The 26,179-nt window shown below is 40.3% G+C and overlaps 1 protein-coding gene across 2 annotated transcripts in view; it reads right to left on the bottom strand.

The window, feature by feature from the left end:
• LOC150076736 (lysosomal alpha-glucosidase-like) overlaps positions 1 to 26,179 on the bottom strand; it is a 238,790-nt gene that overhangs the window by 2,143 nt on the left and 210,468 nt on the right. The window contains exon 18 of one of the 2 annotated variants that reach the window (XM_090386831.1): positions 5,808 to 5,988. The exons of the other annotated variant lie outside the window; for it this stretch is intronic. Within the exon in view, the coding sequence (XP_090242957.1) occupies positions 5,851 to 5,988 (138 nt within the window). The 3' untranslated portion in view covers positions 5,808 to 5,850. The remainder of the gene's footprint in view (positions 1 to 5,807; positions 5,989 to 26,179) is intronic. 2 annotated transcript variants of the gene reach the window in all.

Below are 26,179 nucleotides of genomic sequence, written 5' to 3'. Positions count from 1 at the left end.
TGAACTGTGGTACGCTTTTAAAACATTAATCACAGATGCCTTGAATGCGTATATACCATTAAAAAAATACTCCACGAGAAGGGTTCCAAGTTGGATGAATAGCGAAGTTGCCACATTACTTGAGCAGAAAAAGGTGGCATGGAAAGGTTACAGAGCAACAAAAAGTACTGAAGCCTATAACAGCTACAAGGTGATGTGTAATAGAGCCACAGAAAAGGTTCGACAGGCAAAGGCAGTTTATGAGAAATCACTAGCAAACAGAGCAAAGAGCGGGGATAAAGAATTCTTCACATATATAAATGCCAAGAAGAGCAGGACAAACCAGATCGGACCTTTACGTAAGGGAAAGGGGATAATATTAAATACACCAGCTGCCGTTGCAGATGAACTCAACAGTTATTTTGCATCGATATTTACAAATGAAAAGCCTTTTGTGGCAATGGGAAATTGTGGGAGCGAAGTTGAAAAATATGTAATTAATGATATTGAAATTTCGCAAGATTATTTAATGAAAAAACTTTCGAGCCTACAGACTAGTAAGGCTCCTGGAGTTGATGGAATATACCCTATAATCTTAAGAGAGGCGGCAAGCGAGTGCATTGAACCATTGAGGCTAATTATGCGAGCATCACTAGACTCTGGGGAGATTCCCTTGGATTGGAAAAGTGCAAATGTATCTCCCATACATAAGGGTGGCTCTAAAAGTAAAGTTGGAAATTATCGACCTGTCAGTCTGACTTCAGTAGTAGGGAAAATCATGGAGGCAATGATCAAGGGTGGAATTCAGGATCATTTGGATCGAATTGAAATTCTCAAGGATACTCAGCATGGTTTTGTAAAGGGAAAATCATGTTTAACAAATCTGGTTCGCTATTTCGAAAGGGTCACTCACGAGCTGGATTTAGGGAATAATTTCGACATTGTTTATTAAGATTTCAGCAAAGCTTTTGACTCAGTCCCACATGAGCGGTTGCTATATAAGCTGGAACAGGTTGGAATCACTGAGAAAATCCTTAGATGGATAGAAGGATGGCTTCAGGGCAGGAGGCAGAGGGTTGTGATAAATGGCTATTCCTCAGATTGGGTTGATGTAAGAAGTGGGGTTCCCCAAGGATCAGTATTAGGACCACTGTTGTTTTTAATTTTCATAAACGACATTGATGAAGGGGGTGATGAAATTTGCAGATGATGTTAAAATTGGTAGAGTAGTTAATGATCACTGTCAAGCTGAGCTTCTTCAGAGAGACCTAGATAGACTTCAGGAATGGTCAGAAAAATGGCAGCTGTGCTTTAATCCAACAAAGTGTAAGGTATTACACCTGGGAAACAGTAATCCCAAAAAAACTTATTCACTTGGTTGAGTTCAACTAAACCCAGTACTGGATGAAAGGGACTTGGGTGTTACGATACGGTCAGACATGAAATTCTCTGAGCATTGTAAACAGGTTGCAAGGAAGGCCCATGGTGTCCTATCGATGATCTATCGAACTTTTGCAAGTAGAGATAGAGACGTGATAATCCCATTATATAAGGCTTATGTTAGACCACACTTGGAATACTGTGTTCAAGTATGGAGACCGAGCTTCTTGAAAGGGTGCAAAGAAGGGTAACTCGCCTGGTGAAATCGGCAAAAGGGCGTCCTTATGAAGAAAAACTTCGAGTATGTGGGTTGCAGAGTTTGGAAACTAGACACCTTAGAGGAGATTTGATTGAGGTGTTTAAGGCTCTGAGAGGCATCAGTAAAATGAATGAGGACAAAATTTTCAAGATTATAAATGATGCTAGAACTAGGGGACATAAATTCAAGTTACGGGGGGAAATGTTTAGATTGGACTGCAGGAAGTTTTATTTTAGCCAGCGAGTTATAAATTACTGGAATAAGTTGCCTTCATGGGTGGTAGAGGCCGACAGTTTGGGGAAATTCAAAGGTCATCTGGATAGTACTTTCGGGTAAGGGAAGCGCATAGGTTTAATTTCCTTTTTTTTTTTTTTAATTAAAATTTTTTTTTTTTTTTTTTTGTTTTTATCATTGTTTTGTTCAGATTTTTTTTTTTTTTTTTTGGCTGGTGCAGCATAAGCCATAGGCTTTCTTGCACCATGTGGCCGTTACTAATACTAATACTAATACTAACAACCGCCAACCAAATGTAATAGGAAAAAAATAATATGCAGTAGTATAAGCTGACCATAGTGAATAATTAAATTTAATAAATAAATAAATCGTTACTATTCAGAAGAGTAATATCAATCATGATCTACAATAATATCAATCACCCTTGTGGGTAAACAGTTGATATAATTACTGTCCGCCTGATATGGTCATGTAATTAAACAATGAATAGACACGATTTGGCCTCAGTAGCCCTCTTTAAACCCAATAACAACAACACTGTCTCCTAACACAGAGTGTGGGGGGATGACTGTGATTACCTGTGGACACCGAAGACATGAGTTGGAATCCCGTCAATGATGCAAGGAATTTTTATGAACCTTTTCACAACATAGCTCAGTTATTCGGTCTCCTGCGAGGGTAGCATGGTTTTTTTGTCTAGAAAATAGCAAATCGAACACAGAACACACACGCAATTTACGTATTATATACGGCGAAATATGATCTATGTCCCATATGTGGCTAAAATACTATAAAAAAAAATCACAGAGTACAGGCATTCGCAAAACAACAATAAGGTCAAAGGGATGGTGGAGTTAGATTCGTGCGATTGTAAAAGATCACATGGTCACCTTTTGGTAATATGGTAGAAAGGTCCAGAATTTATAATTTCGCTTTTGTGCAAAGGCCAGAAGTTAATAATAATAATAATAATAATAATAATAATAATAATAATAATCAATAAAAGTCAAGCAGAACGTGAGCGACCAACTAGAACAAAGAATATGGACAACATGGAAGAAGAGCAAGAAGAAATAAAACCCAGAGTAGCTGAAGTGGAAAGGCACGATGTCATCATGATCAGAATAGAAGACGATTGAAGGTAAACCGCAACAGAACTGGAAGGAACGGGCCCCACAAAGACCCACGTGATGCCGAAGTAGAGATCCAATAAAATCCTGTGCAGAGTCACAGACCACCGCAAATACTATCAAATTACCTCGACAACAATGGTGAAATACTACAGGCCATCCACACAGCCGTGTACTGTGATGCCATAGCAGCCACTAGGATTAATGGAAGAGAAACGAGAGACCAGCAACCGAAGAATCGGAAACACAAGGAACCGCCAGCTCGGGAAAGAACACCTCAGCAAAAGATAGAAGAATTAAGAGTCTAGATAGGCCAATTGATCCATTTTATCAAAGGGGTAACAGGAGTAAAAAATTGATTGGAAAAGTGAAAAGCATCTTTAAGAGAGAGAGAGAGAGAGACAACGTTCACAGCAAACAAGAGACCAGAAATCAGAGAATAGAAGAATACTTAAACAAACTGAAGCAGAACCTCCTCACACTCAGCAAGAGACTGCACCGATGTAAAGAGAGCTCCCAGAGGAAAAAAAACAACCGAATCTTCGATGAAAGCCAAAGAGCCTTCTACAAGAATTAGGGCAAAAAGTGAAAAACGGAAATGGACCACCCGAGCAGAAGACGATCGAGGAATTCTGGGGTAACATATGGAGCAGTGAAGTAAGACAACAGTCGATCAGGAAGTTCCACAACTGGGAACTCCAGGAATAGATAACATCCACAACTACTAGTACAAGCTCACTTGCACACACAAATACCTAGCATAGCAGTTCGCCCGAATGATGTCACCCAGAGATAGTCTCAGCGTTTCTTGCTAAAGGAATCACATATCTGAAGCCTCAAGATCAAGATACAAGAAACCTGGTGAAACATAGGCCAATCATCGATCTCCCAACGATGTACAAGATCCTGACCAGTTGCATAACCAAGAAGACATGCAAGAAGGCTTGGAGAGCCAGAACATCGTGGTCGAACATCAGAAAGGATGCATGCAGATGAGCAAAGGATGCAAGGAGCAATTGACCATTGATACCACAGTTATAAAGCAAGACTAAAGAAGCGCCGCAACCTGTACACGGCCTACATCGATTACCGCAAGACCACTCTTTTTACCCATAGCTGGCGAAGCTGAACGGAGGGAACACAAAGCCATTACTTAACATTTATGCAGTTCCAGTACTAACATACTGCTTCGGCATCATAAATTGGACTAACACGAACCTGGACCTTTCAAATGCTAACGCTATCCCCACCACGATTATTCCCTTTCTTTATTTTTTTTAAGGTTCTAGCCGCTGAAACCTCAGGAAATTAAGCGGCAGGACCTGCCAGAGTAAATCTTAGTCTACTGGTGTTTCCTGGTCTGCCTCAACTGGGCGAAAGTGAGGGTCCGGCGGCTAAACGACCAGAAGAACAACGGTACAAATACAATATCCGCACACTTTTAAATCTCTGGCATTTCCAGTGAACTGGTACGCCCACAATGAAAACAACGCAAAGATGGGGGAAACACCTGGTGCCGTTTGACCCTAAACACACTTTACACTTTACACACACTTACACCAACCTGGAGGATGTCATGAGAAAGACAAGGATAATGATGACCAAGAGTCACCAACACAACGCGAGGTCAGCCGGGGAGAGATTTACAATAGCTCCGAAAGGAGGAAGAGCCCTGATAGACCACATATAGTAACAGAAGAAAGCGATAGCTAACCTGAAGGATTACTTACAGAAACACACAGCAGCCCTCTACCAGGCCATAAGGAAGATAGACGAGCAATCGAGGAGTCCCCTCCTGTCCAGATGGAGCAAAGATAGAATAATGGTCAAAGACACATGATGGCAGACACTACATTGAAGTGTCTACCATCAAGTGTCTGCCTCAATCAAGACCACATAGATATAATGGCTTCCAATGCATTTATCACGAGGGGGGACACTCTTCACTGAGAGTGAAGGATTCATGCTCGCCATCCAAGACCAGGTAATCAACACCAGAAACTATAGAAAATACATTGCAAAGAAGCTCAGAGTGTCAGATGACCTATGTCGGCGATGTCACTTGGTCTCAAAAACGATCCAACACATCAACGCAAGATGCAAGGTGATCATCCAGAATAAGCTTGTAGACATTACCGGGAAGCCAGGATAATGCATCATAAAGTAGCGAGGAAACACTAGTTGATCAAAGTAAGTGTACTGTACTACTAGTACAAATCCTAGGCACCAACCCAAAGTTGTAGTGGAACCGCAGTATATTAAGGGACAAGATAATCCGCACAACAGACAAGACATAACCCTTTTCGACATGAAGGTAAAGGGCTACCTATCTGATTGACATAGCGGTGCCCGACACTGGCAACCTACAAGGTAAAGATCAGAAAGTATATGGCCCTAAGACGGACAATGAGATGTGGCATATGTAACAAGTAACAACCACCTGGATCATTTTGTCAACCACCATATGGTGGCAAAGACACTACACAAGAGACTATCAGTAATAATTCTCTCAGGGAACACATACAAGGAATTCCAGAAAGTCGCAATCCTGAACAGCTGTAGGATAGTCAGAAAGTTCCTAGACCAACAGTAACACCAGACATAACAAACACCCTGTGCACTTGGTACCAGTATCCATCAAGAGGTGGAACCCTGTCAGAGATAAATAATAACAACGACCACGATTAGCCCAGTGATTACTGCTCCATACCACCAATATGATTGCCTTGAGTTCGAATCCCGCTGCAAAAAAAAAAAAAAAAAAAAAAAAAACAATCATCGTGCAGGAGAAAAAATTCTGGAAATCATCACTTCATTGAACTTACCTCCCCCAAAGTTAAAGTGATGCTAAGGCACAGAAGGGATACACTATCTGGTGCTGTTCCCAATAACTGCCTCCAGTACCACAGATGTAGAAAAAGCCAAAGCTAAACAGCTCCGATTCCATAGAGAAGTAGAAACAGAGCAGACCCAAAATTTGTGGGGCCCTGGATTTCTGTGCAAAACCTATACGGGGTGTTTTTATAATATTTAATTTTTTATTTTTCAAGTTTTACAGTAACTAAGAAATAATTAAATAATTTTATATTATACTGTACAAAAATTTTAAATAAGAATAATATTTAATACATTAATCAACAATATTGTTTTGAGCATGGGGGTCCTGTTTGACAGAAATGATTGAACATTCTTGTCGCTAGAATGAATAGAAACAGAACAGGGTAGAGCAGGATAAATTCATTCGCATTGAGGCTTTAAGACTCTTTACGAATGAAGAATGTTCGATTTTACGTTACAGCTTTTCCTCAATTTATATTATTGCAAAACACTATAATTTTATCCAAGTTTTTCAGAAAATGCGGTACGGAAGGGTATTAAAGGGTACACAGCAGAATTTACTTTATCATAGTTTTTTTTTTAACTGCAGAAAATAGTTCAATAATATTTAGTACAGTGGGTTCGATTATAGGAATCACTCATTAAATGAATCGGCCACTTTATTGAATCAAAATTTGAAAACACAAACCCTTTATACCCAGTGGTTCACATCTGGTGAGTATGGGCTTGGCACACCCAAGGTGGATATCATCATTCCCTTTCTTGGTGATTCCTCTCTTTCTCTCTCTCTCAGGTTAACTCGGGATTATTATTTTTATTTTTATTTTTATTTTTTTTGATTTGGCTGACGCAGGATAAGCCTCAGGCTTCCTTGCACCATATGGCTAATAATAATAATAATACATTGCAATGTGTCAAACTCTTTTCTTATTTCAGTTTATCGAATCATAAAAGATGATAAAGCTATATAGTCCATGATTTTTCGTAGTTTTTTTTTTTTTTTCAGCCGTTTTTCTAATTTTACTGGACTATACTCTTAAGTGATCTAGCATAGGCATATAACCTCATTGTGTGTGTGTGTGTGTGTGTGTGTGTGTGTGTGTGTGTGTGTGTGTGTGTGTGTGTGTGTGTGTTGTTTACATATAGTGGCCAAGTAACGTTTTACCAGACATACGTGGGAGGTAATCACTTAATAATTGTTTCCTATTGCATGTCACTTGATAATTGTTGCCTGTTGTCTTCCCTTTTTGTAAATGAATTTTGTATGTATGAACAGCCATATCTGCCTGGTTGTGCACGCAGATATGAAGTTTTCTGAGCAGTGCAGACGGGCTGCAAGACTAGCTCATGGTATATTGTCGATGATATATACGAATTTTTCTAGCAGGGATAAGGAGGTGATTATTCCCTTGTATAAGGCAATGGTCAGACCACACCTAGAGTACTGTATACAGGTCTGGAGGCCTCATTTCAAGAAGGATGTAGAGATGCTGGAACGAGTACAGAGAAGGGCAACAAGATTAGTGAATGGAACAAAGGGGTGCTCTTACGAAGAAAGGCTTAAGTTTTGCAAATTACAGTGTCTGGAGACTAGGCACCGGCGAGGTGATCTGATAGAGGTGTATAAAAGCCTTGAATGGTTTGAGAATGCTCAATGCTGATGGGATTCTTCCTCTTGCTCAGAACAATCACCTGAGAGGGCATAAATTCAAATTGAGAAAAGACAGATGTAGGATAGACGTGAGGAAATTTGCCTTTAGCCAGCGGGTGGTTGGTTGGTGGAATAGACTTCCATCCCTTGTCGTTGAAGTTGATAGCCTAATAAGTTTAAGGCTCAGCTGGACAGGTATTTCGAACGAACAGAGGGGTGAAGTGGAAGTGGTTATTTTTTTTTTTATTTTTTTTATTATTATTATTATTTTTTTTTTCGCTGATGCTGCATAAGCTTGCTTTCTTGCATCAAATGCCTCTACTAATGCTAATGCTAATGCTACTGCTAATGCTAACAGTTACCGGGTTAATTTTAGAATGCCAGTGCCAGCAGTCTTTTCACAAAGAACACTTTGTTAAATTTTGATTAATCCTTTACTACTCAGTGAATGTCGTTGGTTGTTGTGTAAAACATTAAATGAAGTGGTTATTACGTAAAAATTTAAATTTCATTTAAATTCCTACATTTTAATACTAATTTCGATTTAAACACCAAAATAGGGTTCGTATTTACATGTTTGGTACCATTTCCAATCGATTTTTGCGAAAGTGTGGTACGAAAGAGATTTAAAGAGTACACAGCAGAATTAGCATTAGCATTAGTAGAGGCATATAATGCAAGAAAGCAAGCTTATGCAGCATCAGCCAAAAAAAAAAAAAAAAAAAAAAAACGCTCCCATTTCACCCCTTCATTCATTCCAAATGCCTGTCCAGCTCAGCCTTAAATTTATTTAGGCTATCAACTTCATAACAAAGGGTGGAAGTCTGTTCCACCAACCAACTACCCGCTTGCTAAAGGCAAGCTTCCGAAATCTATCCTACATCTGTCTTACCTCAATTTGAATTCATGCCCTCTCAGGCGATTATTCTGAGCAACAGTAAGAATCCCATCAGTATTGAGCATGCTCAAACCATTCAAGGCTTTATACACCTCAATCAGATCATCTCGCAGGTGCCTAGTCTCCAGACACAGTAATATGTAAAACTTAAACGTTCTTCGTAAGAGCAACCCTTTGTTCACTAATCTTGTTCCCCTTCTCTGTACTCATTCCAACAGCTCTACATCCTTCTTAAAATGAGACATCTAGACCTGTATACAGTACTCAAGTTGTGGCCTGACCATTGCCTTTTACAAGAGGATAATCACCTCCCTGTTAGAAAAATTCTTGTATATCATTGACAAGACACCATGACCTACTCTTGCAGACCATCTACACTGCTCAGAAAACTTCATATATGCCTGAACAATTAGCCCCAGGTCGTCTTCGTTCTCTACGACTGTCAGTGTAGTACCACAGAGTTGATACGTTACTCTGGCGTTACTGCTTCCCACATGTAGTACTTTACGTTTGTCAATGTTAAACTTCATTTGCCACCGCTCAGCCAATCTGCTTAACTTTTCTAGATCTTGAATACAGAAAACAACAATGGACGCAACACTTAACCTTGAGGGACTCCACTAATAATATTAGTCCACGATGAGCAGTGTCAATTGATTACCACTCTCTGTCTTCTCCCACTGAATATCCCTTTATCCATAGCAGCAATTTGCCTCCAATCCACACTGCTCAAATTTGTGTAATAGTCTTCCATGTGCAACAGTATCAAAAGCCTTTCTAAGATCAAAATATATGATATCAAAGTTATTCCCTGCATCCAGTTCCTTTGTGGCCACATCGTAGTATCCAATCAAATTGGTCAGGCAAGATTTTCCCTTAACAAAACCATGCTGTGTCCAAGCTACAACTGAAGTCTTGCCCAGATGATCTTGCAGTGCTTCTTTAACCAGTGCCTCCATTAATTTTCTTGACACAGAAGTTAAACAAACAGGTCTATAATTACTTGTGTCGCCCTTTGATCTTCCTTTCTGAATTGAGGTCACATTTAAACATCTCCAGTCCGTGGGTACCTCCCCTGTACAACGAAGCTCTCATAATTATGGCAAAGGGTTTCCTTACTTCCTTTGCTGCCTCCTTTAATATAACTGGATAGATCTCATCCACCCCGGGTGCCTTTCTTGTGTTTATCTTCAACCATTTCTCCTCCATTTTACTCTCAGTTATTACAAGATTATCTAGCTTATTGCTAGAGTTGAATAAACCTCTGGCATTCCTTTCTCTGAATAACTCCTCATGTGGGAATGTCGATGCAAAATATTCATTTAGTTTGTTAGCTACCTGAGCAGGATCATCAAATGTTGAACCATCGATATCAAGTGGACCAATCTGATTCATCCCCTTACTTCTAGGTTTACATAAGTAAAGAACTCTTTGCTGTTTATCTTTGCATCCTTTGCCAAATATTTCTCATAATCTGCTTTTGCCTGCCTAATCTCCTTTGTGACTTGTTTTCAGACAAGCTTATATCTATCATAGGCTTCTATGTCAACCATTAATTTATATGTATCCCATGCATTTTCTTCTCTGCAATATGTCTCATTAATTCATCTCACTTCCATTTTGGCATTTCGTTCCAGCATCTCTACATCCTTCTTGAAATGAGGCCTCCAGACCTGTATACAGTACTCTAGTTGTGGCCTGACCATTGCCTTATACAAGGGAATAATCACCTCCTTATCCCTGCTAGAAAAATTCCTATATATCATCGACAATACAACATGAGCTACTCCGTCTGCACTGCTCAGAAAACTTCATATGTGACTGCACAATATTTGAACAATATTTGTTATTTGGTATGTAAAGCCCAGTAGCTTCCAAGATAAATTCTTCGAATGCTTCCCTTTTTTAATTTCCTGTTGGTAACACCATCAGTTGGTCTCACCATATAGAATTTAAATACTGTCTCAGACCATTTTAGTCGCCTTTACGAAAGCTTCCCTTCCCTTTACCCCTGATGTTATCTGTTTTTTTTTTTTTTTTTTTTTAGGAGCATTATCAATTAAGGCCATATTGCTCCGGGAATATGCGGTAGTCATCCCTGACCTTTCCGCATCCTCCGTATTTGGTGGTGACCGGCTCGAACCCCGGTCTAATCAAGAAGAGTATGCTATACACTGCTGCTCTTTCCCACCTGGCTACGGAGGCGTCCCCTTTACCCCTGATGGTAGTTACTTCTTTGAGGAAATCCCAATTCAGAACACTATGATCACTGCCACCTAGTGGTTCATTTATCTGCAGATTCTTAATGCATGAAGAATCACTATTGATAATCAAATCAAGAGTATTACTCCCTCTAGTTGCCTCCCGAACATGATGTCGAAAACTATCATCTAATAAATCCACAAATACCTTGCTAGTGCGTGAGTGACCAACACAAAAATTCCAGTCAATATCTGGGAAATGAAAATCCTCCATTATAAGACTCTGATTTATGGTCTGTTTGTTTGTTTGTTTGTTTGTTTGGTTTTTATTGGCGCATTAGCAACTAAGGCTATAATGCGCCAAACTGATTTATGGCCCAATCTATTTCCCTCTACAGTTTCTTATTACAGTCATCAGAGTCATTAGGCCTATAACACACTCATACTCTCAGTTTTGATCTCCTAATGCTTGTGTCACACCAAACAGACTCGACATTGTGCACTGTCCAGCATGACGACTGGCTTCACTTCGTTGGATTTTGTGTGTTTCTTAATTAATGGCATAACCCCTCCACCCTTCCTATCCTGTATATCCTTTCTGTACACATTGTACTCCCCAAATTCCAGTTCTGCATTCCTTATATCTGTGTGACAGCACGTCTCTGATATTCTAACAATATCTGCCTTTGATGTTTTGAGCAATACCTCAAATTCATTATATTTATTTACGAAACTCATAGCATTGGTGTATACATGCACCTGTTCCTATCCTCAGCTACCCTAACACAACCCATGTGTTTATTTGTACGAAAATGACTCCCAGCAGTCTCTGAAATCCGCTGCATCTTGTTTTCCAGTCTGTTGCTCATTTCATTAGCATTAGCATCAGTAGAGGCATATGATGGAAGAAAGAAAGCTTATGCAGCATCAGCCAAAAAAAAACCACTCCCATTTCATCCCTCCGTTCTTCCCAAATAACTGGCCAGCTGAGCCTTAAATTTATCTGGGCTATTAACTTCCCCGAAAAGGGATGGATGTCTGTTCCACCAACCAACTACTCGCTGGCTAAATGCAAATTTTCTCACATATATAATACATCTCTCTTTCCTCAATTTGAATTAATGCCCTGTCAGGTGATTATACTGAGAAAGAGGAAGAATCCCATCGGCATTGAGCATACTCAAACCATTAAAGGCAAATATATGGTAAATATACACCTCTATCCGATCACCTCACAGGTGCCTACTCCCCAGACACTGTAATTTGCAAATCTTAAGCCTTTCTTCGTAAGAGTAACCCTTTGTTCCATTCACTAATCTTGTTGCCCTTCTGTGTACTCTTCCAGCATCTCTACATCCTTCTTGAAATGAGGCCTCCAGACCTGTATACAGTACTCTAGGTGTGGCCTGAACATTGCCTTATACAAGGGAATAATCACCTCCTTATCCCTGCTAGAAAAATTCCTATATATCATCGACAATACACCATGAGCTACTCTTGCAGCCCATCTGCACTGCTCAGAAAACTTCATATCTGACTGCACAACCACCCCCAGGTCCCTTTCATTCTCTACCACTGTCAGTGTAGTACCACAGAGTTGATACGTTGCTCTAAGGTTGCTGTTTCCCATATGTAGTTCTTTACATTTGTCAATGTTAAACTTCATTTGCCACCTCTCAGCCCATCTGCTCAACCTTTCCAGATCCTGGTGCAGTAGCATAGTGTCAGTAGTGTCCTTGACAACCTTGCCAACCTTCGTATCGTCTGCAAACTTGGACATTAAGCTTGATATACCATCATCAATATCATTTATAAATACAGAAAACAATAATGGACCCAATACTGAACCCTGAGGAACTCCACTAATAACATTAGTCCACGATGAGCAGTGTCCATTGATTACCACTCTCTGTCTTCTCCCCCTCAACCACCCCTTTATCCATAGCAGCAATTTGCCTCCAATGCCACACTGCTCCAATTTGTGCAGCAGTCTTCCATGTGCAACAGTATCAAAAGCCTTTCTAAGATCCAAGTATATAATATCAAAGTTATTCCCTGCATCCAGTTCTTTTGTGACTGCATCATAGTATCCAATCAAATTGGTCAGGCAAGACTTCCCCTTAACAAAACCATGCTGTGTCCTAGCTATAACTGAAGTCTAGTCTACATGATCCTGCAGTGCTTCTTTAACCAGTGCCTCCATTAATTTTCCTGCAACAGAAGTTATACTCACAGGTCTATAATTACTTGTGTCAGCCTCTCATCCTCTTTTGTGAATTGGGGTCACATTTGTATATGAGCAGTATATGTCCATTTGTATATCTCCAGTCTATTGGTACCTCCCCTGAGTCCAAAGAAGCTCTTATTATAATTATGGCTAAGGGTTTGCTTACTTCCTTTGCTGCCTCCTTTAATATAACTGGATAGATTGCATCCACCCCGGGTGCGCTTCTTATGTCTATCCTTTACAACCTCTCCTCCACTCTCCTCTCAGACACTACAAAATCATCCAGCTCACTGCCACAGTTTACTTCCCTCTGGCATTCCCCTTCCTCAATACCTCCTCATCTGTGAATGTAGATGCAAAATACTCGTTTAGTTTGTTAGCTACCTGAGCAGGATTCTCAACTGTTGAACCATCAATATCCAGTGGACCAATCTGATTCATCCCTTTCCTTATAGAGTTTACATAGGTAAAGAAGTCTTTGCTGTTTTTATTTGCATCCTTTGCCAAAGATTTCTCATAATCTGCATTTGCCTGCCTAATCTCCTTTGTGACTTGGTTACAGACCAACTTATATCTATCATAGGCTTCCATGTCACGCATTAATTTATATGTATCCCATGCATTTTTCTTCTCTGCCATGTCTCATTAGTTTATCTGACAACCATTTAGGCCTAAACCTTGAACAATATTTCTTAGTTGGTATGTAAAGCCTAGTAGCTTCCAAGATACGTTCTTTGAATGCTACCCATTTTGAATTTGCTGTTGGTAACATCTTCAGATGGTCCCACTGTATAGAATTTAAATACTGTCTCAGACCATCGTAGTCGCCTTTACGAAAGCAATAACCTTTCCCTTAAGCCCTGATGGTAGTTACCTCTTTGAGTAAATCCCACTTCAGCACACTGTGATCACTGTCACCTAGTGGTTCCTTTATCTGCAGATTCTTAATGCATCAAGAATCACTACTGATAATCAGATCAAAAGTATTACTCCCTCTAGTTGCCTCCCGAACGTGATGTAGAAAACAATCATCCAATAAATCCACAAAAGCCTTGCTAGTGTGTGAGCGACCAAACCACAAATTCTAGTCGATATCTGGGAAATTAAAATCCCTCATTATAAGACTCTCTGATTTACTGGCCCACTCTATTTCCCTGTACAGTTTTTCCTTATACTCATCAGAGTCATAACACACTCGGACTCTCAATTTTGATCTCCCAATGCTTATGTCACACCAAACTGACTCGACACTCCTCTGTCCATCGATGTCGACTGGCTTCCCTTCCTTGGATTTTATGTGAGTCTTAACTAATAGCATAACCCCTCCTCCCTTCTTGTCCTGTCTATCCTTCCTGTACGCATTGTACTCCCCAAATTCCAGTTCTGCATTCCTTATATCTGTGCGACAGCACGTCTCTGATATTCTAACAATATCTGCCTTTGATGTTTTGAGCAATACCTCAAATTCATTATATTTATTTACCAAACTCCTAGCATTGGTGTACACGCAAGTATACATGCACCTGTTCTTTTTCTTAGCTACCCTAACACAACCCATGTGTTTACTTGTACCGCAATGACTCCCAGCAGTCTCTGATATATCCTGCATCTTGTTTTCCAGGCTGCTGCTCATTCCAATAGAAGCAGTGCAAGAATCACTTTCTCCTCTTCCAGTGGCTACTGTTAATCTATTTGCCCTTGTATCCCCCTAAGCTAGCAGTTTTCCGACACACCTAACACTGCCTCGATAGCATCAGCAGATATTCTTTCACACTTTCTATTTAAGTGTATCCCATCCCTGTAGAAGCAGTCTCTCCTGTTAACGAGAACAGACCAGGCAGAAAAAAAATTCTCCCTTTGAGCCTTGCACAATCTTTCCAGGGCCGAATTGATCGACCGGGCTCTCTTTTTTTTTTTTTTTTTTTTATGTGAACCCCAAACATGAGAGGTATTAGAACCTATAGTACTTAGTACCGTGCTTGGGTTGGAGGTTGAGAGGACGAAAGAAGATATTTGTTGATATTGGACTTGAACATCTGTAGATTGTAATTTTCAAGAAATGCGTATGAAGGAAGGTTGTTCCAGAAAACGGCAGTTGAATGAATAAATGAGGATGATGAAAAGTTGGTTCTGTGGGTTTGAAGTTGGACAGTAAATGGATGTTGGCTGGTGGCGGCACGTGTTGGGACTGTTTTGAAAGAGAGAGCAGGAATTATAGAAGCCAATTCAGAAGAACAATGCCCATGGAAGTATCTGTAGAAGAAGCATGCAGCAGAAACAGTGCGTCTATGAGAAAGCGAGTGGAGAGACTCTGTTAGAGATGAATCATTAATTAACCTAACTGCCCTCTTCTGAATGGAATAAGAAGCCTGAGAGAGGTTTTGGGGGCACCACCCAGATGTGGGAACAATATTCCATGGCATGGCGGATTTGCGATTTATACAGAGTGAGCAGCTGTTTGGAAGAAAAGTAACGCCGAGAGAGAAAGAGAAAACCAAGTTTTTTAGATGCAGAGGAAGCAATATTTGTAATGTGCTTGTGCCAAGAGAGATTAGAAGTCAGGGTAATCCCCAAAAGAGATATATCATTTTGCCTAGAAATCGGAGTGTCACTAAAGATAAGCATAGGAGCAGAAGAATCCTTTTTGCAAGATATAAGACAAGACTGAGTTTTAGAAGGGTTGAAATCAACTAAGTTGTCTTTGCCCCACTGGAGAATTACCCGAAGATCGGCATTTAAGGAATTGGCAGCAGATTTTTGAGAAGTTGAAGCTGATTGAGCAGGACAAGGTTTCTCAAAATGGAAAGTTGAATGCAATGTGCTATCATCGGCAAAACTATGGATAGGATTTCCAGTCAATGGAAGAAGGTCATTGATATACAAGAGGAAAAGAGTGGGGGAAAGAACTGAACCTTGGGGGACACCGGCATTAGTGGAGAAGTTAGAAGACAGAGAGCCATCTACCATCACAGTCAGTGAGCGATCAGAGAGAAAACTGGATACCCAATTACTAAAAACAGTTGGCAAACCACAAGATGGAAGCTTGTTTAGAAGACCTTTATGCCAAACACGATCAAAAGCCTTTGAGATGTCAAGAGCAACTACTTGTGTTTCACCGAACCTTTCCTTTGAATTAGTCCGGAAATGGTTAACATAAGCCAGAATATCACCAGTGGATCGACACTGACGGAATCCATACTGGCGATCGTTGATCAGACGGAAGGTTTCTGGGTAGTTTAAGAGTTGGCGGTTAATTGATTTCTCCATTACTTTAGAAGAGTAGAAGTAATTGCAATGGGACGATAATTGGATGGGAGGGATTTGTCACCCTTTTTAGAAACTGGCTGGATATGAGCAAATTTCCAAGCAGAAGGAAAAACACCTTTGGAATAAGAAAGTGAAAAAAGGCGGCAAAGAATAGGAGTAAGTTCAGGAGCACAGGTTTTGAGAACAAGTGGAGAAATACCATCAGGGCCTGGAGCTTTCTTAGCATCAAGATTCTTCAAAATCCTTCTGATATCTTTTTGACGGAAGACCACAGGAGGCATTGAATGGAGCGTGTTAGGAATGGTGGGAGGTGTTTTACCAAGATCATTAATACATGAGCTGGAAGAAAAATGGGATGCTAGCAGGTCAGCTTTATCCTTGGCTGAAGTGACAACAGAACCATCTGGTTTGGACAGAGGTGGGAGCAGAGATGGGCAAAAGTTGCGGCCAATAGCTTTGGCAAGAGATCAGAATGCTCGGCAACCATTAGGGCAAGAAGCAAGTTTTCTACTCTTAGCCTGTTCAAACTCTAGTTTCGACTGATTAATAACTGCTTTACAATTGTTTCGAGTTTTGGTGTAGGCAGAAAATGAAACTGAAGAATTAGAAACAAGCCAATTACGATATGCAACATTCTTCTCTTGGATAGCCTTAGCACATTAATTGGAAAACCAAGGTTTAGATAAAGAACGAGATTTTAAAGTGGAGTGTGGGATAAAGGATTCCATTCCTGCAAGAATAATTTCACTGACACGATCTGAGCAAACGTTGACATCAGAAGTTTTGAAACAGTAATCCGACCAAGGAAAAGAAGAAAAGAAGTCTCGCAGGCATCCCATTTTGCATTCTTGTAATAGCAAACAACACGAGGTTGGGAATAGCCATGAGATAAAGGTTCCATTGGAGAAGAGACAATCACCAAGTTGTGATCTGAAGTGCCTAAAGGACCTCTCACTTCGACCGTGTACTTAGAAGGGTTGTTTGTGAGAAAAAGATAAAGCGCATTGGCTGTATGATTAGGATTGTCCGGTATTCTTGTAGGTAAATGAACAATCTGTGCTAGGTCATTAGTAATTGCAAAAGCCTCAGCATCTCGACCTGCTGGGTCGGTGTGACTAGAAAACGGAAGCCAGCTGGAGTTGTGAACATTAAAATCACCAAGAAAAATTACCTCACTGTTAGAAAAGTTGGACTGGAGAAGGTCAAGTTGTAAAGAGAGGAAGTCAAGGAGCTCCAAGTGATTAGTGGAGTTGGGAGAACGGTAGAGACAACAGATGAATTTCACACAATGAGGTAGAGAGAGAGAGAGAGAGAGAGAGAGAGAGAGAGAGAGAGAGAGAGAGAGAGGTCAAAGAGAGGAGATTCCAAATTGCCAAGTCTCTGACAGGGAATATCAGAACGGACATATGCACAAGTACCACCTTTGAGGCGAAAGGAATCATACAGCGAATAATTTGGACATCTGAGATGAGCAGTAGTTGAATCAACCGATAACTGAGATCTGCCAGAAAAAGTGCATGGGGTTTGGCAGACTGCAAGTGGAAATGGACATCGTTGAGATTAGAATTGAGACCACGTATATTTGCGAAATGAATTAGGAAGTCCTTGGGAGGTTTAGATCTTTTCGCAGATAAGCTTGCTCTATTAGTTTGACAACTCATGGTGTTTTCAATAGTAAGAAAGAGTGGGTGGGACATGCTGTATGAAGTAATGAAATTTTTGGATATGGCGTACATGTGGTAAGAATATACCCAGATCCTTGACATAACGTGGCCTCGACAATGCTCTCCGCATACACACTACTCGGACTCCCTCCAGTCACTATCTGGCAGAGTAGAGGTAGCAAGATTATACACTAGCTGATCCGGAAGCCTCCTAGAGAGTACCAATAGGTTTGGTCCGGTGTACTACCTAGCGGCCGGCCTGCGAACACCGTTTTAGAGCTGTACCCTCGAAATGTAAGGAATATTGGATCTCGCCACGACATTCATCATAACCTCAAAAGTCATCAATCATACCGCATGATGGAAGAGATGGGGAAGGGTTGGCCGGAACTTAGCTCTAGAGACTAAACATGGGTTCCAGCACTTCAAGCGTCCAATAAGCAAAGTGGTAGTATTTCACCGGTTGATGAGAGTCATCTACCACCCAGTTCTGCCTGGTAACATAGAGGGGCGGCGTTCCTCCATGTGGTGTGGGCGCGACACCTCAACCCCTGCTTACGTTGGTTCACACTTGGGTGGTCACCCACCATGTACTTGTGCATGGAGGTTATACCCAGGATTACTAACAGTCCCACCATCGTGAAGGTGAAAGCAGAGGATTTGGCTGTCACAGACAGTCTGGACTTCGCCGAAATTGGTTACACTTGACTTGAGTGTCAACCGAATATCAGTTCCATCAGCGTTTTAGACTCCCAGGTAGCAAGTACAGCTTGTCTGGCATATCTGAGAGAATGTCTGTGACAACCTCAAGGAAAAAAATATATACTCCCTCCTATCGTGTCTGGGCAGAACTTTCAAATTCACTTTCAAATTCAACCCTAATTCACGGCTTTTTCTCAACCGTAACCTGTACTTGATAAGTAATTCCGCCGGTCTCCTACTCTTAATATCATTAGTGCCAACGTCTACAACTATATCACCTTTTGTGCCCTTAAAAGATGATATCCGCTCTACGACGTCATCAACCTTTTCCCCTGGCAGACATATCCTGGTTCTGTTCCACCTATCCTTTTTACAAAGCATGTTCCCCGTTTCCCTGACAATGGAGTCACCAACAACTACTAGTTCCTGTGGGACCTTCCTTGGGGGTTGCCGCTGTGTTGCGTGATGACCAAGTGCAAGCTCTGGCGTTGATGTGGGCAGCTGAGAGCTTGATGGCCCTAAATTTAAATCCTTCGAGGACATCCACGCTGTCCTTCAAGCTCTCATATAGGCCCATAACAACGCTGAGTTGTTGCCTAATTTCCTTACACTCCTTACATCGCGCACACACAAAGACATCCCCCATGGCAATATCATGTCCCGTACCCGATTGTCCACAAACATCAAGCAAGCAATGCATTTTTAAAGGCTGTGATTCAGACAGCAACTGCCCCCCCTCAGTTATCCCCTGAGCCACAGCATTCTCATTAGCTTGAGCCTTTTGCTTTGCTGCTCTGGTCTCAGTCATGATTTCGAATTAATTTCAATAAAATTTCGATTTCGGTACAAAATTAAAACCCTAAACTTGTATCCCAACACCGTTATAACGCTATAAATATTTTTCAGTATCGAGTATTATCTTCGAGTTCCGTTTATATAACTTCCGTATCAAGTTATGTATTAATTATGTTACATTTATAATCTAAGTCGTTATATGTATATATTTAAAAGTACAAGTTAATTGACAATGAAGTTTAACAAGATTAATAGATTTTACTGATTAATGGACAATATTATATTATACACTGCACTAAGCTTACGCTATCTAGTTCGGGATATAACGTGTAAGTATAACAATGGCGGCAAGATACAAACGGTAAATCTATGGACACTTAAGTATTAATTAATTTCCAAATCTTGTTGTCTCAATTCAGAATAAACTGAAGATCCTGACTAGGTCTATAAGCTACTTATAGAGAATAATTTAATATAGCAATTGGTCAATAAAGCGGCTAAATATGGTTAGAAAACTTCTCGTTCAACAGAGCTGCAACTATGTAACACGTGGATTTGATACCCTTACCGATACTAAGTAATGGCGTCACGTTACGAACGGTAAGCTCTAGGACACTATAAGTATTACTTTGAAAATCGCTATCTAAATTCAAATAAACCAAGGAGCTTGACTAGGACTATAAAGGTGCCTATAGAAAATAATTTAGTATAACAATTAAGTCAATAAAATAACTAAATATATATAAAAACTTAGCGTTCGCTGGAGATGCAAAAACATTGGCCAACACGGTAATAACCTCATCAATTTACTTGCCCACACTAATTCCCTGTTGTTTCTTATTATACTCATCAGAGTCATTAGGCCTATAGCACACTCCTACTCTCAATTTTGATCTTCCAATGCTTATGTCACACCAAACTGACTCGACACTGGACTGTCCAGCGATGTCGACTGGTTTCACTTCCTTGGATTTTATGTGTTTATTAACTAATAGCATAACCCCTCCTCCCTTCCTATCCTTTCTGTACACATTGTATTCCCCAAATTGCAGTTCTGCATTCCTTATATCTGTGTAACACCACGTCTCTGATATCCATTCCAATAGAGGCAGTGCACGAATCACTTTCACCTCTGTCAGTGGCTACTGTTAATCTATTAGTCCTTGTGTCTCCCACAAGCTAGCAGTTTTCCGACCCATCTAACACTGCCTCTTAGGCATCAGCAAACATTCTTGCACTTTCTATTTAAGTGTATTGAATCCCTGTAGAAGCAGTCTCTCCTGTTAACTGAATTTTTTTTACTTTTTCAGTTTTTTTAGCTACAGAAAATAATTCAGTAAAATTTGTGATTGACAGACCTAGCCCCTCCACCAGTTGCTTTTTTACTTAGCATTGGGATGAATTCACTACTCCCTATGGCTGTTTTAAAATTGGAAAACGAGTTCCTAATTTTAAAAGTCGCAAGTTTAGAATAAACACCAAAACGTGTGCCATATACTGAAGGGATCACAGTTTCAAGTCACTGAGAGGAAAGCAAGCTATAGAAGCTAGGTCTGAAACCAACATTGATAGTAGTGGCATGTGATGCAAGAAAGCAGAACATGAGCTTATGCATCATCAGCCAAAAAAAAAAAAAAAATTACACAACCATTCCCCTAAATGTTTGTCCAGTTCCTCCTTAAATTTATTTAACCTATCAACTTCCACGATAGATGGAAGTTTGTTCCAGCAATTAACCACCTGCTGTGTAAAGGCAAATTTCGGCACATCTATTCTACATCTGTCTTTCCTTAATTTGAATTTATGCCCCCTAAATTTTCAAACTTTTCTATGTCCAGTAATGTTCAAATATCTAAAATTTACTTTCCGTGGTTCGAAATCGTGTGGACGGTGTTGCCTACTAGAGGTGAATGTAGATTTGCGACAAACTTCAACAACTCATGTTGGGGAGCATAGCAGGAGACAATAAGTTGTAAGGGGGACATCTGGCTTTTGGACCTTCGGCAGACTGTAAAACTGTGGGAGCTCCCATCTAGAGGCATGTAAACGCCAGCTCATGCACTCAGAAATCTTAACAAACTTGAACCAACCACAGACTACATGTTGACTTTGGCCAACCACCGCTCCAAGATCTTAACGGGAGGGTAGTCCACAGGTTCATAAATGGAGGTGTCTTGCAAAAGAGATAGGGCTTTCATTTGGTAGTCTGATCGATTCAGAACGACGGTAGTCCTTTATCCGCTAGTAGGATGAGATGCAATTCTCTTTTCAACGAGTTGAGGGCAGAGATTTCGCATCAGTTAAAATTGGAATTAACTGGATTCGCACACTGCAGGATTGCTGCAGTCTTGAAGTGAATCGCATTGGCAGTCTCTTCGGGTAAATGTGTCAACGATGTCTCGACAACCATGATAAGTTCTATGGCTGGAGGACAGCGGGCAGAATGGCAAACTTCATCCCCAGGGTTAGGCATTCCACGTGCTCCTCAGACAAGTGCTCGTACTCAAGTTAAACATAAATCGAGGGCAGTCCATGGTAGGGGCTGCTTGTGCACGAGCCTGACAAACTAGATCATTGAACTTGCCCTGTTGTCATGAGCAGTCGGATTTCCGGACCGCTTGGAAACAAAGTCTGGACAATACTGGAATATGCAGAGGAAGGGACCAGGTCTCTAAGCTCAAACATGAGGACGGCTTTGCTGGTGGAAGCTTGTCGTAGGTCCTGATGAAGACAGCTGATCCAGATTTGAAGAGTTTTGAAATTCAAATTCTGACAGACATGTTGCATACGCTCATGGGGTAATGCTCTGTAGCAGAAGCGTTTTGGAATGATGCGGTTAGCCTTGCACCAGTGTGCAAATCAAAGATGTTAACTGTGGCAGGCTATGAAGATGAAGCTTTTCTGCAGCTTCACAAAAGCTCTGTGGGTGTACTGGCCAAAAGCAGAATGTATGAATTGGAAAGGGCCTATGTCTCTGGAATTCATTTAAAAATATACATAATTCAGTCGTACTGGAGGGATAGATAAAGAAAAACAAAGTTTAAGCAAAAATCCTTTAATACTAGTAAAAGACAAATTAAGCAAACAAAATAAATAAATCTACCAACAGCTTTTGGACTCGCATAGTCCTTGTTGGGAAATGAGTGCTATAAAATAAAAAATATCAGTGCCCAGCCATGGTAGTCATGTGAAGTAAAATTATCAGCCAATCCCAACACTACTGTAATTGCATATAGTTGAAATCGCTCCATATTTCCTGTTGTTAATATGCCTTTAACTGAAATAAAGGATGCATCCATCCCATCATGGAAGCAGTTATCCTCCAGAATGATAAGTGTTGGTACATGCTTCATACTCAAACACTACATTTACAGCCACAAGCCTCAATTTCCAACAATTGATTGTTACCTGTGCCCATACCATGGACTTTGTGTTGAACTTGAGTGATAGACACTTGTCCGATGAAACTTCTCACACTGGGGATAAAGTTTGCTGTCTGCCCAGGCCTCCAGTCACAGAACTCACCATGGGTATCGAGGTGTCATTAACACATTAACCCAAAGAGACTGCCAAAGCAATTCACCGCAATCCTGCAGCATGCCTATCCAGTTAATTCCATTGTCATTATACCAGTAGATAAAGGACACCATACCATCATTGTGAATTGATCAGACTACTAAATGAAAGCGTTTGCAAGACACCTTGTTTATGAACCAGTGGACGACCCTCCCATTAAGATCTTGGAGCAGCGGTTGACCAAAGTCAAGGCTGGTTTACAATTGGCTCATCTGGTAAAATTTCTGAGTCTATGCACTGGCATTTGCATGCCTCCAGATGCTAACTCCCAGTTTTAGTCTGCCAAAAGTCCACAAGTCAGATATCCCTTTATCACCTATCATCTCCTGCTGTGGTTTCCCCGACATATGAGTTGCTGAAGTTTGTCACAATCTACTTTAAACGCTAGTAGGCAACACCGTCCATGCGATTTTGAACAGCAGAGTTCCTATACCTGGTTTCCAGTCTTCCCATTTCAAAAGATCAGGTTATGGCCTCATTTGATGTAGTGTCACTGTTCAAGTTGGTTCCCACCAAACTAGCCACATGTGCCAAACTTCTCAACAATCCCACTGAGCAGAACTTCACTATCTGCCGATGTTTGCATTGTCCTCAGGTTGTGCCTGACCAGTGGTGTTGCATTCAGTGAATCCCTCTACCATCAAATTCATGGTATTGCTCTAGGTGCACCCATCAGCTCGGTCACAGCAAACATTGCTATGGAAGATCGCATGTTGGTAGATTTGATAGGTCCTTTAGCCTTCTGGTCTTGCTGTGTCGACGATGTGTTTGTCATCATTCCTCGCAGGTCAGCGGACCGACTTTTGTAACACCTCAACTCTGTCACCCTTTATTCAATTCAATATTGAATTGGAGTCAGGCAATACTCTCCCTTTTAGATACACTTGTTCGGCACGAGTTTAAAAACTTGTCCACCGCAAACTACGTGCTGGCCAATTCACCAACTACTGGTCAGCACATGCTCAAAGCCAACTTCTTGGTACCAGACGAGCACTACGAATCCATGCCTGGACTCAGTGGAGTTCACTGGATGAAAAGCACGAAGGGATTGTTATAAAATAAAAGCAATCTGGCTAGCTGTGGCTACCCTGCCAGTGTGATAAGTGTGACCTGCAGGCCCATGACTGCACAGCACACCCTAGGACCCCCTGTAGCCATGATGCCACCTCGACCGCCTTTATTCCCTACTACCCGGGCATGTCATAACAGCTCTCTAAAATCCATGGCTATGTTGGGGAGTCTGGCAGGAGGCTCCAGGATCAAATTTCCAAACATGAGAAAGCAATCCGTTCTGTAGATTCAGAACAATGCAATCATGGAACACTTCTGGTCCTCCCAGCACAATCCCAATCTGCACCATGACATTGATTTTATCATCCAATCCCAACACTTCCATCATCGCATCTGGTTGGCGTTGCTCCACATTTCCTGTTGTTGAGGTGCCTTTAACCGAAATGAAGGAGGAAGCATCAGTCCCAACATGGAAGCAGTTATACTCCAGAATGATGTGTCAGCACACGCTTCATACTCAAAACACATTTACAGCCACAGGCCTCTATTTCCAACAACTGCTTGTTGTTTGTCACGCGTTTCACCTGACATGACCACCACCATTGCTGGGCACCTAGTATTCTTGATTTTATTTTAAAATGCTCATTCTTCAATGGAAGGAGGACTAGCAAGTCCAAAAGCTTTTGGTAGATTTATTTTGTTTGCTTAACCTGTCTAACTAGTATTAAAAGATTTTTGCTCAAACCTTGTTTTTCTTTATCTGTCATTCCGGTATGACCGAAGTATATATTTTAAAATGATCCCGGAGACAGAGGCCCTTTCCAATTTATACTATCATATGTTCAGTTATAAGAATCAATTTTGAATGCCTTTGTGATATTTTTGTAAAGCACATTTCTGGAGGTCACTACCATAAAACGAAAACAATTTGCAGTTTCGGTTTGGGCTTTTCTGTTAGTGCAATCAATTAGAAACAGGTAGCAAACTCGAACTTATTGCATTTGCAATAATACTGATAACTGGAATTCTGTGGGTTTTTGCATTATGGTGAAATTTATTTCTCCTTCACTGAAATCTTCACTCATAAAAAACGAATTTTCAAAATCTTCTCTTCATTCTTATTTTTTAAGCTTCATAAACTTGTTACTACTATGGAAAATATCATTTTTGTTAATTGGTAAGGTAATAAAGTGTAAATTTGTGCTTTATATCTTTACCTTTAAAGCCTGTAAATATTACTCCTATTTTTGCTTATTAGAAATGCCATTTAATAGAATTAAAATTCAATTTGTATCGTAAAATTCAATATGATATATAGTAAGCACTGCTCATTGTTGCACAATGAGAAGTGATTACTCTATATAGTATATTGAACAGTATTTTATTATGGAGAGTCCATCATAAAGTGATTTGATCATACAGTGAACAAATCGTAAAGCAGGGATTCACTGTATAGGCAACTTAATTTTTATGAAAAACAATTGCAAAATTTGTGCTAGTCTGATTTCAATACGTTTTGGTAATGAAATTACCAAAACTTATAGAACTTTCATGAAATTTCATGAAATCTGTCCACTGAAAATAGTTGTTAAAAGCAAACAGACAATTTTAACTTGTGTAAAACCCTTAGTGAGAGAGAAAAAAAAAAAATTTACAATACACAAACGCAAGTTTGTGTATTGTATACTATTTCTGTATAAAGTGGTCTGACGCAAGGTGTAAATTAATCTTCATGCCTAAGAAATCAAAGTTATTAGATAAAATTTTGAAAAAGGCATATTGGGAGGGACTGGTGCATTCTGAAAAAAAATTAATGTCATTTGTTTAAAAATAAAGCAATATCAAGGCTACTTGTGTTAACAGAAAAATTTGTTCTACTGTAATATTAAAACCACAAAATACTAAAAAAAATATAGTATTTTTATGAGTCTCCTTCAAAGTAATGTACCCCTGATGATATGTCAGATAGTTCTGACATTTCAGTTAATACTGCTGGAAGTCCAACAACAAAGAGTTCTTTACTTATGTAAACTCCAGAAGGAAGTGGATGAAACAGATTGGTCCACTTGATATCGATGGGTCAACTGTTGTTGATGATCCTGCTCAGGTAGCTAACAAACTAAATGAATATTTTGCATCGACATTCACACATGTGGAGTTATTCAGTGAGGAGAATGCCAGAGGTGTATTCAACTCTGGCAGTAAGCTGGATAATCTTTTAATAATTGAGAGTAAAGTGGAGGAGAAATTGCTGAAGATAAACACAAGAAAGGCACCTGGGGTGGATGGGATCTATCCAGTTATATTAAAGAAGGCAGCAAAGGAAGTAAGCAAACCCTTAGCCATAATTATGAGAGCTTCCTTGGA

This window comes from Mastigoproctus giganteus, chromosome 12, assembly GCF_048544385.1.
Source record: "Mastigoproctus giganteus isolate SK-2022 chromosome 12, ASM4854438v1, whole genome shotgun sequence".
NCBI classification, from domain to species: domain Eukaryota; kingdom Metazoa; phylum Arthropoda; class Arachnida; order Uropygi; family Thelyphonidae; genus Mastigoproctus; species Mastigoproctus giganteus.
The sequence above is the reverse complement of the archived record's forward strand: the minus strand, read 5'-3'. Positions and strand labels throughout refer to the sequence as shown.